Source organism: Octodon degus, unplaced genomic scaffold (assembly GCF_000260255.1).
Source record: "Octodon degus isolate 3935 unplaced genomic scaffold, OctDeg1.0 scaffold00093, whole genome shotgun sequence".
Lineage (NCBI taxonomy): Eukaryota > Metazoa > Chordata > Mammalia > Rodentia > Octodontidae > Octodon > Octodon degus.
Genome location: NW_004524669.1, coordinates 935,222 through 948,117, shown reverse-complemented (window position 1 = coordinate 948,117; position 12,896 = coordinate 935,222). Strand labels below are relative to the sequence as shown.

Sequence of the window (12,896 nt, the reverse complement as noted above, 5' to 3'; positions counted from 1 at the left end):
TCTCTCTCTCTCTCTCTCTCTCTCTCTCTCTCTCTCTCTCTCTCTCTGAATTCCTTCCCTTTGCTTTAGTTTGATTTATTCATTCAGAGCCAGAACTAACCTGAATTTGTATGGCTACAGCTCTAGAATAAAATATTCATTCACAAGAAGTCCACAAGCCAACACTACATCCAGGCTACAGAGATATGCTGAAAGATGTGGATACAGAACCTCTATGGGAGTCAGTCCCTTTCTAACCTGCTTTCTTAGATGTCTTTAAAAGAATCACAGTGGAAAAGGTAATCTTCTTGAGGGTTCTGCTGTGGAAATGGAGGCTACTTCATCCCACCCTTCTCACTCTTGCCCTTGCTTCACCCTCCACTAAACAGAAGACAGACCTAGTTGGCATGTACTCCCACTCTTGGTATCCCAACTGGCCCTTTCCAAGGGGGAAGGGCACTTGGGAAGCTTGGAAAGGGTTGAATTTATCACCCAACATGTTCCAGTTCAATAAAAGACACACAACAGGGACTTGTATTCACGCTGAAGAAATATACCTTTTGTGTCAGGGTACATGATTAACGTCAGCCTTGTTTGAGGGAAGAGGTTGGCCGTGTCTCTTCTTTCCCCCCTTGACAGATATGTGTTTCCTGAGAAGTATATGCCATGTAAATCAGCCTCATTTCCAGCACTGAACAAGTACCAAATGACTGAATCTCCTTGGCACATGGTGAGTCCAGGCTGATTCCCATACATGAATCCGTTCATGGCTGTAAAAATCAGGGATAACATTTGAAAGCGATTTATGTAATATACTAGTGATGACAACCTTCCCGACCTTCCAAGCCAATTTTAACTTCTAAAAGACTCATCCAAGCCTGCCCACTGTCATGTGCCAGCAGTGTTTCTGCTGCCTCCAGGACTCTCAGAGCAGCGTCTGCCTGGCTCCAGGGCGCAGAGCTGGTTGTGTGGTTCTGGAAGCTCTGTGCCAGTGTGCCTCGCACCCTGGGCTTCACTGTTCTCCAGCAAGATTCTGGCTGCTGTTCTCGGTACTTTCAGTGATCATGTTTGTGAATACCTAAGTCCATAAATACTAACAGCTTTACCTAACTGAAAAATTTGACTCATCATGAATAACCTGGAAGAATACACTCAGGAAGTTTTCTTCCATTGTTCTTTCCAACAGATAATGTTACTGATACCTCCAAAATGGAAAAAAATGCAGAACTAACAACATTTTAAAGATTGTGAGTCACGTATCTAGAATCAGGCCAACTTCAAAAAAAAAAAGAAAAGAAAAGAAAAGAGAAAGCAAGAAAATCTAATACAAAACAACATCAGTTTATAGCTCAAGTTTGAAAATTTTTAAAAATGTATTTAGCACAGGGTCTACAAGGTCTTATTACAGAAATCTGACTCATAGTGATCCTCCTGTTTTCAGGCTCCCAAGTGCTGGTTTCAGTTGCTGTCTCCGTGCTCCCCAGGGAGTAGGGCCGGCACAGCATGCTGGGGATTGAACTCCAGTCCCTGCATCTGCCTAAGCAGGCACTTTAATCCACCGAGCTATCTGGCCAGCCCTAATTTTTTTGTTGTTGTTGTTCTATTAGCTTGAGTAATTTTTACCATTGTTCATTAGCGGTGTTGGATTTTTGAACATTTAGCTTGGTATCTCTAAACCTTAGCCACATTTTAGAAATAACACAGAGAGAAAAAAATAAATCTGACTCCAGGCTTCAATTAAATAAAAGTCTCTGGGCTTGTCTTGGGTACTGGTAGTTTTTAAGTGCTTCCAAATATATATTTATTTTATTTATTTGATACAGGGTCTCACTATGCAGTTCAGACTCATAGTGATCCTCCTGTTTCAGCCTCCCCAGCACTGGACTTACAGGCATGTGCCACCTGGGGTTACAGGGCCAGCCTGGCATGCAGTACCAGGGATCAAACCCGATCCTTGTGCTTGCCAGGCAGGCACTTAAACTGCTGAGCTATCTCTCCAGCCCCCAAATATTTTTGATGAGAATCATGATGAGAATCATGAGAGGAGATTATATCTTTTTATACATTGAATAATAAAATGCACTTGTTTTTATTTCTTCATTTACTGCGTAAATGAAGAAAGTATAGAACCAGTAGTTCTTTTGTCAGAACCACCCAGAGGTTTTGTTAAACAGATTTCTGGGACCTGTTATCCACATTTCTGATTTAGTAGGTCAGAGTTGGATCTAAGAATCTACATTTCTAACAAGTCCCTGCAGATGCTGAGGCTGCTCCCCAGGGTGCTCTTTAAGGATTATCCATTTAATCAGTATGTTTGTATGTCCTATTACTCTGAGTTAAGTGAAATGGTGGGTAACTGACTGACATATTAAATATGTCAATGACATCTCCCTCAGGATTACTGTATTTAATCATATGTTAAAAATTATTCAGTAAGTGGGGCCAGGGAGATGGCATGGGGCTGGGGAGATGGCTCAGTAGAATAAGTGCTTGCCTGACAAGGACAAGGACCTGAGTTCAATCCCTGGTTCCACAAATTATTCAGTAAGCAAAGCTATTTGCATTCTGGTTTAATTGAAAGTATTATATATGCAATATTTGAATAACCTCAGAGATTAATTTACTGTACTTATGGCGAAAGGTGCAGTACTTACAGTGCATCTTATTAGATTCTTGAAAGTCAGAATCCTCCTTATTCACTTGATCCGGAGCAATTGTAAACATTCTAATATTATCATCTAGGAGTAAACTCTCATTCTCATCAAATACTGTAGGAAACAAATAGAACTCCTTGGAGATAGCTTTCTGTAAATCAAGACAGCAAGGAGGTAAAGACAGGGTGAGGGACTTATGGCACACAACGCAGTCTATACAAAAGCCAGCTCAAGGAGGAAACAGGACAGAAGGTTCTGCTCCTCTTCGTAAACCCAATTTATGAAGTATTCCAGTTGACCACCAAACTCCCCTGAGTATCCCCTCAGCACATCTGCATTCAGCATGGTAATGTGAATCTTTCTTGGCATCTGAACATCCTGTGTCTTTTTTCTTCCTGCCTCACTGCCCATACCAATTGAAACCATTAAAAAATATTAAAATAAGGGAAATCTCTGTATGCTCTGGGTATAGGAAAGATGCCATCCACATTCAGAAAACCAAAATTTCCTGTAAAGCAGAACAGGGTGGAAGCAGCATGTTGAGGGACTGATCATTTTGAGCACAGAAATGACTTGCTAATAAGCTAGAACAGGATTCACACACACTCCAGCCAGCTGGGCACAATTCTTACTCTCTCCCCCAACCCTCTGGTGAAAATCACTGCAATCACCATCATCATCACCATCATCAACATCATCAGAAATGCTATCTGGTCTATAAGACAATTCAGTCATTCAGAAAGAGCCAATAAATCTCAGGAATAAGAACGTATGAGAAATCATTATAAAGTATATGTCTTTCCACTAAGATCATTTTTTCAGAGTGAAAACATGATCTAACTTTCAGCTCTGTGCTTGATAAAAGTGAAACAATCCAACTGCAGTGCAGACCTGAAGATTGGATCCTACAGAGAACAAAATCAGTGGTGGAGAGCTAAAGAAAGCTCCCACAAGTCGGGTGAAAGATTTAAAGATGAAAAGTGTACACGTGTAACTTTAGAAAGAAAGGGGAAGACACAATGATAAGAAGTTAATCGAACGTTCACCACATAAAGAAAAAGACTAGTTTTCAGATTTCAAAGCTTCCCTAAAAGCAGGACAAAATCAATAATAGAGACCTATACCTAAAAATGTTCCGGCAAAATGTTTGAATTTTAGAGGCCGAAATTCTACAAAAGTCTACATTGAAAATATTACCAGAAGTATCTTTAATAAAATGTGACATCTGACACTAGCTGTTCCCTTTGTTCTCCTTGAGATGTCTACAAGGCTGCTTCTTGAAGTTTAGATCTTGTCTCAGATATTTGTACTTTACCAGGATTTCTGGTCACTGTCTCATTATTCTGTGTTTAAAGTACTTGTCACTTTCTGAATAAACTTATATTTATTTTGTTTGTGCATTTCTCACTCACCCTCCTGCTTCCTCCACTCCTGCACGTATACTAGGATATAAACCCTACTAGCATAGGAAACTGGCTCGTCTTACTGACGAATTCTGTGCCTAGTACAGGATGTTTTTTGAGCAGGTCAAATGAAATGTTCCCTAAATAAACATTCATAAAAAGCAACATAAAGAGCAACTATTTATCTCCTATTTGAATGGTGAACATCCTCAAATCTGGCAATGCACAATGGTATATAAAAAGAAATTATTAGGAAGCTCTGAAGTGTGCTAGAGCAGAGTCATTGGTTTGAAACTTGAAAAAACAGGGGAAAGGTCAAGTAATTGTCATATGATGTCCTTCAGGATAATCACATAGCTCATTATAGGAAATTTCTGTTTATTGAAGAATTCTGACTAGTAAATGAAGAGAGATGGAAGCAGAATGTTACTATTATATAACTTTAATTTAAGGAATCTAGGAGGTGGTCATCAGTGACCAATAACATCTCCAACTGAAAGATAGCTATTCATGCTGCATTCTGTAATAGAAGGGCCCAGAATCACAACTAAAGCACTTGTCAAGAAAAGACTCTAATCTGAATCTGATCAAACCTTTGGTTCTAGCCACTGACTTATGGGACATGAAAGGGATGATACAGAAATAGGTTAAAAGTCTCCATGGGACGAAATAAGTAAAATCTAGATGTGGAAAACAGGACAAATGACTCTTGCAGTAGAAAAATTGCAAGAAAATAACTTTCACAAGTTAGGATAGATATACAGCTACTTTCGCTTAATTCAATGAGAAGAAAGATTTGTGCTGATAGTGTTTGGACAGGATGTTCTGTCTGCATCTTGTACTATGGATAACCACTAAGAAGATAACAATGTACAATGTATTAATTATTGAAACTGTCCTATTAATCAGTTTTGAAACTGTCTCATTGCTATTTGTTTCTCAATAAAATAAAAAAAGACATAAAGAAGAAAAAAATAATTTTCACAAACAGGTCAAATTAATGTGTGTAGTTATTTGGATATTGATTGAAATGACAAAGCAATTATAAGACAAATCAGGGAAATGTGAACATTCATTGGATATATGGCAATATTAAGGAGCAATCATGTTGTATGTGATTATTAAGATGTAACCACTGAAATATGGGTGTTACAAAGGCGTTCTTAGCTTCTAAAGTCACATAATAAAATTTTTAGAGATAAAAATAACAATGAAGATATAACAGTGTCTCTATTTCTAGGTCAAAGAGTCATGGTCTAATTTGTTATTATTAAAACAATCATAGGTCTGTAGACAATTTCACTTCCAACCCATCTAAGAATAATCATGTTAGCTAGGAAAACCTTTGCATGATACAGACCTAATAAAGCTGAGAAAAATTTAAAGCAAAAATTATGTATTACACCCGCACTGTCTCAAAACCCAGAATTTTCTTTATGATAATTCAAAGAGATTAACAAATCATTTTCAGGGCTGGGGAGATAGCTCAGTAGTATAAGAGCTTGCCTGGCAAGCGCAAGGGCCTGAGTTCAGTCTCCAGTTCTGCCAAAAAAAAACCCCAAAACAAAAAAACTCATTTTCATTTTTCTCTGGGTGAGTTTACCTGTCTTCCATTTGCATGTAAACTCCCTTTCTTGCATATTTTCATTGGCCCAATAAGCCCAGAGAATATATCTTTGGTGGGATCCACAGCAGAATAATACATCCCAGGCAGGCAGGAGGGATCCTTATAAGTGGGGCCCACTTCTTGGGGGATGGTCCATTCATAGGTAAAGGTCTCCTTGGGTGTCACATAGGAGGCTGAATGAGGTGGCAGCCCTGTAAGAAAGGTCACAGAGAGATTCAGTGTATTTCTAATACAGGCATTTGAACAACAAAGCACTGTGGGTTAGTCTAGGCTAAACCATGTCTGAATTTCTTGTTCTACGTTAGAAAGGAATCCTACTTGTGCTCCTGTATCAGATTAACAGATTGGTGTGATTGCCTCAGGCAGCCTCCTTTAGATGCTGTCTGGGATTGGTGTCCCTCTTTGTACTCACACTTCCCCTAAGAACACATCATAAATGAATATAATGCTAAGAGAATAAACTCTACTATGAAGCTGTAGAGGAAAGTATATTTATATACTGTAATCTCAACTATATATAAGATATTTACTGTATTTTATAGACAAACGTGGGAAGATTATACAAAAACAATGCTTGTCTAATATTTTCAGTTATTTTTTATTTAGAATATTTTTCAAAAATCCTAAAGTAAAGATCTAACCTTCTTACAGGACTTTAAAAATTAAAGTTATGCAAATAGTACTCCAGAAATATAGTTAATATAATCCAATTAAGTTCTTCCTAGCATTGTCAAAAATCATCCAATCAAGGCAGGATAAACCTCCTTTAACCAGTTAGAATTAGTAAAGAGCTTATTTGTGTTCTTTTTGGCATACTGCCTGAAAATGATGTATGAGCAGTGCCCTTGGGAATTCCTGCGAGATGCTGCAGGCGGCCCGTGTGGTGGGTTCCTGACCGGTGCTGACTGGCTGGAGAGCTGTGTACTCACTTCCTTTGGAGGAGCTGTCATGTGGGGCATAGTGTGTGCCCTCGTTGTCCTTGCTGACTCTCACTCCAGTTGGTTGAATACTGAGGGGAAAGGGTCCTTTGTTATGAAAAGTGACTTTGATGGTGTCTCCCACCTCTCCCCATATAACAGGACCTAGAGAAAAACACAGAAGCATTGTCTGTCATTGACACATAGCAGTTTCTTTGTGTCCCCTGACAAGCACCATTGGAAAGAACATGCTTATTTGTTGCAAATTGGAAATCTTAATTTTCAAACAGTCCATTAGTAATCTGACTTGACAAGACAGGACAAAGGACTTTTTGATCTAGCTTCAGGTTAATTAAACTGGTCATTGTTTTTGCCAAAGTCAGTTAATTAACTTTTACACTTAAGAAAAACCATTCCGGGTGGCCACACTTTGCTCACTGTGTCTTCTGTTGGCCAGGAGGACACCACTGTCTGGGACTCAGGAGTTAGGGTGTGCCATACACCAAGACAACTCCAGGCAGGGAGGTTACATTGTCTTGGGTGTGAAGGGCGACAAGTGTTTGGGATTTTTCAACACTAAAATGAATATTATTTCTAATTATAAAATAGTGGTATAGCACACAAATATTTATGTAATATGCAAGAATGACGTCTACTGAGAGTTTCCTCTCTGCACTTCGGAGTGTCATGTGTAATAACTCAATCCTTATCATTTTGTGAGGTAGGAACTATTATTCCCAGTTTACAGTCACAGTCAGGCACAGAAGGTTGCATAACTTCAAAAGCCACACAACTAAGCAGAGACAGCCTGGATGTCGCACTGCGCTCTCCTGCCCAAGTGCCCAGCGTGAGCAGTCTCTGGGCTTCCCTGAGGGTGGCTCCAGGGCCACCAGGCCACGTATGGCTGGTCTCATGACAGCCTACGCTATGGTTTTATTTCTAAGAGAATGTGTTTTTACATAAAGAGTGAACTACAATAACTTAGTTACTAATTTAAGCAGAGTCTTTCAGTCTCTCTCTCTCTCTCTCTCTCTCTCTCTCTCTCACACACACACACACACACACTTCTCTTTGAACTAAAAAAACAATCATCTGAAGTGAACATGGTTTTCATGGATGAAGATTTGCTGTCGGTAATTCACATTTAGAAAAGCAGTTGGCCTCTGCTTTTTATTGATGTTTGATTATCCATATGCCTAATTTCTTCATAGAAGTTTTGTCACGGGTCCCAAAGCTCTGTACTTCCCGAGGCTGGGCGTCCCTGAGGGCAGTGAGAGCTGCCGCTGTGTCTGTGTGGCACGGACTCACCCAGAATGCCCAGATGTTCATCATCAGGGCCTCGTTCCTTCCGCTTTGTGAAGGAGGCGTCTGTGTACTCGCGGTAGACCAACTTTTTGTAAGAACCACCAATTCTTGTAGGGCCTTGTTCAAAAAATACCCTTGAGTCACTGTCAAAAACAAAAAACAAAACAACAGGGATTGAGGCAAACAAAACAACAGTGTTGTGAGCAGAGAGCAGGTATTCATCGAGGCCCTGTTGAAGAGAAAAATCCTGGCCCATGCTGGGAGATGAGTTATCTCCTGAGGCTTAGAGCTATCTGTGCTAATTGCTCAAGGAGGGACAGATAATTCTGGTCACAGTGACCTGGATGCTCTGTGAAGGAGGAGAAAATTCACGAGGAGGTTTCACTTTTGCAAGTGAAGAACTTTCAAAAGAGCCCATATCGACCCCTGATAGTTGATAAATTTTTCTATAACCCAGCTTTTTCATCCAACTGCAAAATGTTTGAAAATACAGTAGCTATTGACGGTTGTGTAGGAGCACCAACCAGACACTCAGAAGGTTTCTTGTTTACTAAAATGCACACAACAACGCAACAAATTTGGTATTATTTCCTCATCTTAGAAAAAAGTTAAATTTCAGAAAGATATTTGATGTGCACAAAGCCACTGCATTCATTTCTTCTTTCATTTGACAATGTGTTGGATGCTTGCTTTTTTGCTAGGGCCCCTGGTATGTGTTGATGAAATCACCCTAAGCCATCTGGATTCCTCCTCACTCACATGGTCCTTGCATCTGCCAGAGGAGATGCACTATGAATCAATCAATGTAATAAAATGTAGCAAGCGCAGGATGTGACGGAGACTTCTCCTGGGGGAAGCAATGGGAGAGCCCTGCACTACAGACCTTTTCAGAGGGAATGATATCTTAAAAGTATCCAAGGGAAAAGTAGAATCTGTAAACTGATGGGGAGGATGAGGGGGGATTACAAAGAGGAAGCAGCCTATGAGAAGGCTCAGAGGAGAAGAAGCATGGCAGGAGTGTAGCATGGTGCCTGCAGAGGAGTGAAGGAGGCTTGGAGAGAAAGGGGTAAGCAGCAAAATTTAGATAATTTTGTGCTCAATTCCAGGCCAGTAAATGAAAACTTTAAGCTAGATTAGTGTTTTAGGAGGACCTCTCAGGCAGCTGTGTGGAGAATATTTTGGAAAACGCAAATCCGCAGGAGGAAGGCCAATCAGGAGGCTGTTCTTATAATTTCAGTGAAAGATGCTGGTGGCTTCAGAGATGCTGGCAAACAAGATGGAAATTCCTGTTTTCAGAGATACCAGACTGTAATGCAGCAGTACTTGGTGAGGAAGGAAGAGGGGCGGGGCCAGGGAGATGGCTCAGTAGAATAAGCGCTTCCCTGGCAAGTGCAAGGGCCTGAGTTCAACCCCCGGTTACACACACACACACACACACACACACACACACACACACACACACAGGAAGAGAGGCTGATGAAGGAAGAGGGCTCGAGAACAGGGTTCAGGTTTTGGACTGGAGTATTTTGATGGGCACATGAATAGATAGATGACTCCATTCACTGAGAGAGAATGAAGCTCAGCTTTTCGTGGGAGTAATGGTTTTAGACACGACAAGTGTGACAGGTCTCATCCAAGTGGAGCTATCCCCAAGAAGTTTGAAATACAAATCTGAAATTTGTAAAACCCTTTGTGAAGATCCAGCTTTAGGAGTATACCAGATGTCAGTGTAGCCTGAGACTAAAATTAAAGGCAGAGAATAGAACAGATATTTATACACCAATAGCAGTGTTCTTCACAAAAGCCAAAAGGTGGAAGCAACCCAAATGTCCATTAAAATACAAATAAGTAATGTGGTATATGCATAGATGAAATATTGTTCAGCATTAGAGAGGAATGAAATTCTGATAGATGCCACACGGGCTGTAAGAGGTAAAGAACTTTAATTGGTCCATGTGTCATTAGCCACTGGAATAGTCTTTGTTCTTGGGCTCGGCTCTGTGGGCTGGGTTACCAGGACGCGCAGGCTATACGAAGACTCATTCCAGAGATCAGAGGCTTCTCACAGCCTGGGAAGCCAACAGGCTCAAAATAACTACAGAGAGACCCAGAGGGGCAAAGGGATGAGAAGGTGTGGGGTGAGATCCGTTGCCTGGAACAGTCTGCGAACCCCAGATCCCAGGTCCTGGGAGGTGCAGAGAGGGTCTCCTGCAAGTTAGGGATGAAAGCGCACAGCTTCTCATTGGAGCGCACCTGCTCCTGTGTCAGTGCCACTCTTGCACGAGTTTAGACAAAAGCCTCGCCTTCACTGCCTCTGGGGTCCAGCTTGTTCTTATTTTTTGTTCTGGACAAGTGAGATAATTTCTTACAGAGTGAACCTTAAAAACATGCTAAGTGAATAATACAGTATTTATCCTTAAATACTGCATTATTCCACTTGTATTAATTGTTTAAAATAGGCAAATTCATGAGATGTAAAGTAGAATAGAGATTATCAAGGGGTAGAGGAAGGGTGAAAAGGGGGTAATGGATAGAGTTTCTACTTAGAATGATAAAGAAGTTCTAGAAATGGATGATGCTGCTGGCTGTACATTGTTAATGTTCTCAGTGCTGCTGACCTGAATGAGAGTGTTTTCAGAGGTGAAAACAAATCAATTTCTAATTCCATGTTTTATTAAGATTTTGTTGCACATGGGGCTGGGGAGATGGCTCAGTAGAATAAGCGCTTGCCTAGCAAGCGCAAGGGTCTGAGTTCAATCCCCAGTTCTGAAGAAAAAAAAAAAAAAAAAAAAAAGATTTTGTTGCGCATTTGAGCATATATTTTTAATCGACTCAAAAGTCAGAGTGCTAAAGCTCAGACTAGCATATGAAACACCTTAATAAATATTGAACAGCGCAGCTATTCATTATCAGAAACCAACTGAAATTTTAGTTGCTGCATCAGCTTTTTATGTTTTTTGTTTTGTTTTTTGAGGGGGGTATATTTTGAAATAATAGTCTCTTGGGGTGAATTACCTTTCAGGAGCTATTAAGCTTTCATTGGTGAAAATGTCTTTACCCGACGGAGCATAGTTCCAGATGATTTCCTCAGCAGCGATGTAGTAGTGTCTAACATCTTCCCCCAGGATATCATTTTCTGATGAGGACTTGTTACAGTTCTGAACCTGGAAAAAGGCCTGCAGACCGGCTGCAACGACACAAGGGGGCGCTGGTTAGCAGATCCGGCTTTGCTCTTTCCTGTTGCCCTAAAAATACTGCTGATGAGATGACGGATGAAAATGGAAGAAATAGAGAGGGATAAAGTAAGAAAAACAGCTGAAAATAAATGACTGATGGAGAATTCAAGTTTTTAAAAATACATACATCTTTTTATGTACATGCAGCACAGAAAAGAGACATTAAGTGTATGTGTTTTCAAAATGTGGTACCAGTTTCTGTGGGGTTGAGATAGCTCAGGAATTGTCTTGATGCAAGAAAAAAGACAGATTGGTAGGTGAAGGAAGAAGAGGGGCTTTGGCATATTTTAGGGTGCGGTGTGAGATGGAGGAGAAGGAACAGCGTGACCGCGATCACGTTCTCTTTCGCAAGCTGGCTTTGCACCTACTGTGCTGGGCTTGTGCGACCTAGGTCATATTACATGCAATCCCATCTACCAGCCAAAGTCCCATACCTGGAGACCTGGGTAAAGCTAATTTCCTCAGGAGGTCAACATCACAAATATTTTTCAAGAGCAAGGAAATGTTTTTATAATCTTATATTAATTTTTCATGCTAAAGCATGGAGTAGCTAGACATTAACAAAAAACAAACTTGGTTATATTTGATACAAATAAGTAAAAAAAAAAAAAAAACCCAAACACCCCCCCACAGGTTACTTTCCAACACAATGTATAAATCTTATTTTTATAATATTTTATAATATTACAAAGCTAAGAAACTACATACAATGCTATATTTTCAAAACAAGGTCAATTATTCTTTTCTAGAATTCAATGTACTTTTAGATCTTGTTATTTTATTAACATTTTCAGTCTTTGTCTCTTTTTATTACACTGTGGGACTAAGACTAAAATCCAAATTCAAAGCTCAGATTATTCCAAAGATATTTTGCTTTGGGATTCTGATTCCATAAGACGCTATTTAATTTTGTTCTTCCATAGCTAATATTTTAATGTATGTGCTTTAATGATTTTTTTTCTTTACAAGAAGTTTTGGACAATTTCATTTTTGTGCATCTTGGTATGATTTTATTTAAATGTCTTTGCAAAAAGTTCATTTTTCTTGGAAATGTGGTATTATAAGTTGAACTAAATTCAGAAATTTTAAATCTTTAAAGAAAATGCTTAAAACTATTGTTTGAAGCAAGGTACAATTCCCCTATGATGAATGCTATCACTATGTATATATAACATGTACCAATACAAAAATTCAAGGAAAAAAAAAGAGATTCTGATTCCAAATAATCACCCCCTAGTACAGTAACTATGATACAACCCTTTCTTTCAGCCAGCAGCTAAGTTGGGGTAAAGATGTCTCACCTTTCAGATGGTTTAGATTCTGACAGCTAAGCATCCACACTCCAGGGTTCTGGGCCACCATAAAAGCATCAAAAAGAGTAGCAGGAAAGAGATTGACTGCGTCAATACGGTAGTTCTTGTTAGTCAGTGCTTGTCCATGAAAGAAAGCCGAGTGCACGTCAACTTCATTACCCATACCAAAAAGGTACCATTTCACTCTGTCTTCTGCACACATGGAGAGCCCTGGAAGACTTCCAAAGGTGTATCCGTTCACAGCTGTAAGTTAAAGGCAGAATGTGTGACCACTAGGCACTGGTGCTCAGGAGAGTGAGAGCTCTACAGAAATACAATCAATAGAATCAATTTGACGTGGCAAGTACCTGGCGCACACAGCTACTACTCTTTCCCATGCTCATGTCAGTCATATCAGTCATGAGCTCTTTCACTTTGGATCTGAATTCAGGCCGGTAGGAATCCTATTAATACTATATAAGC

The 12,896-nt window shown here is 39.9% G+C and overlaps 1 protein-coding gene across 1 annotated transcript in view; it reads right to left on the bottom strand.

Annotated features, from left to right (window-relative positions):
• LOC101568589 (ceruloplasmin) overlaps nt 1–12,678 on the bottom strand; it is a 27,674-nt gene extending 14,996 nt beyond the window's left edge. The window contains exons 1-7 of the mRNA XM_023722730.1: nt 12,423–12,678; nt 10,901–11,072; nt 7,889–8,028; nt 6,593–6,745; nt 5,640–5,854; nt 2,634–2,784; nt 537–749 (exon numbers count right to left, since the gene is read on the bottom strand). Coding sequence (XP_023578498.1) covers nt 537–749; nt 2,634–2,784; nt 5,640–5,854; nt 6,593–6,745; nt 7,889–8,028; nt 10,901–11,072; nt 12,423–12,636 — 1,258 coding nt within the window. The 5' untranslated portion in view covers nt 12,637–12,678. The remainder of the gene's footprint in view (nt 1–536; nt 750–2,633; nt 2,785–5,639; nt 5,855–6,592; nt 6,746–7,888; nt 8,029–10,900; nt 11,073–12,422) is intronic.
• Nucleotides 12,679–12,896: the final 218 nt, after the last annotated feature.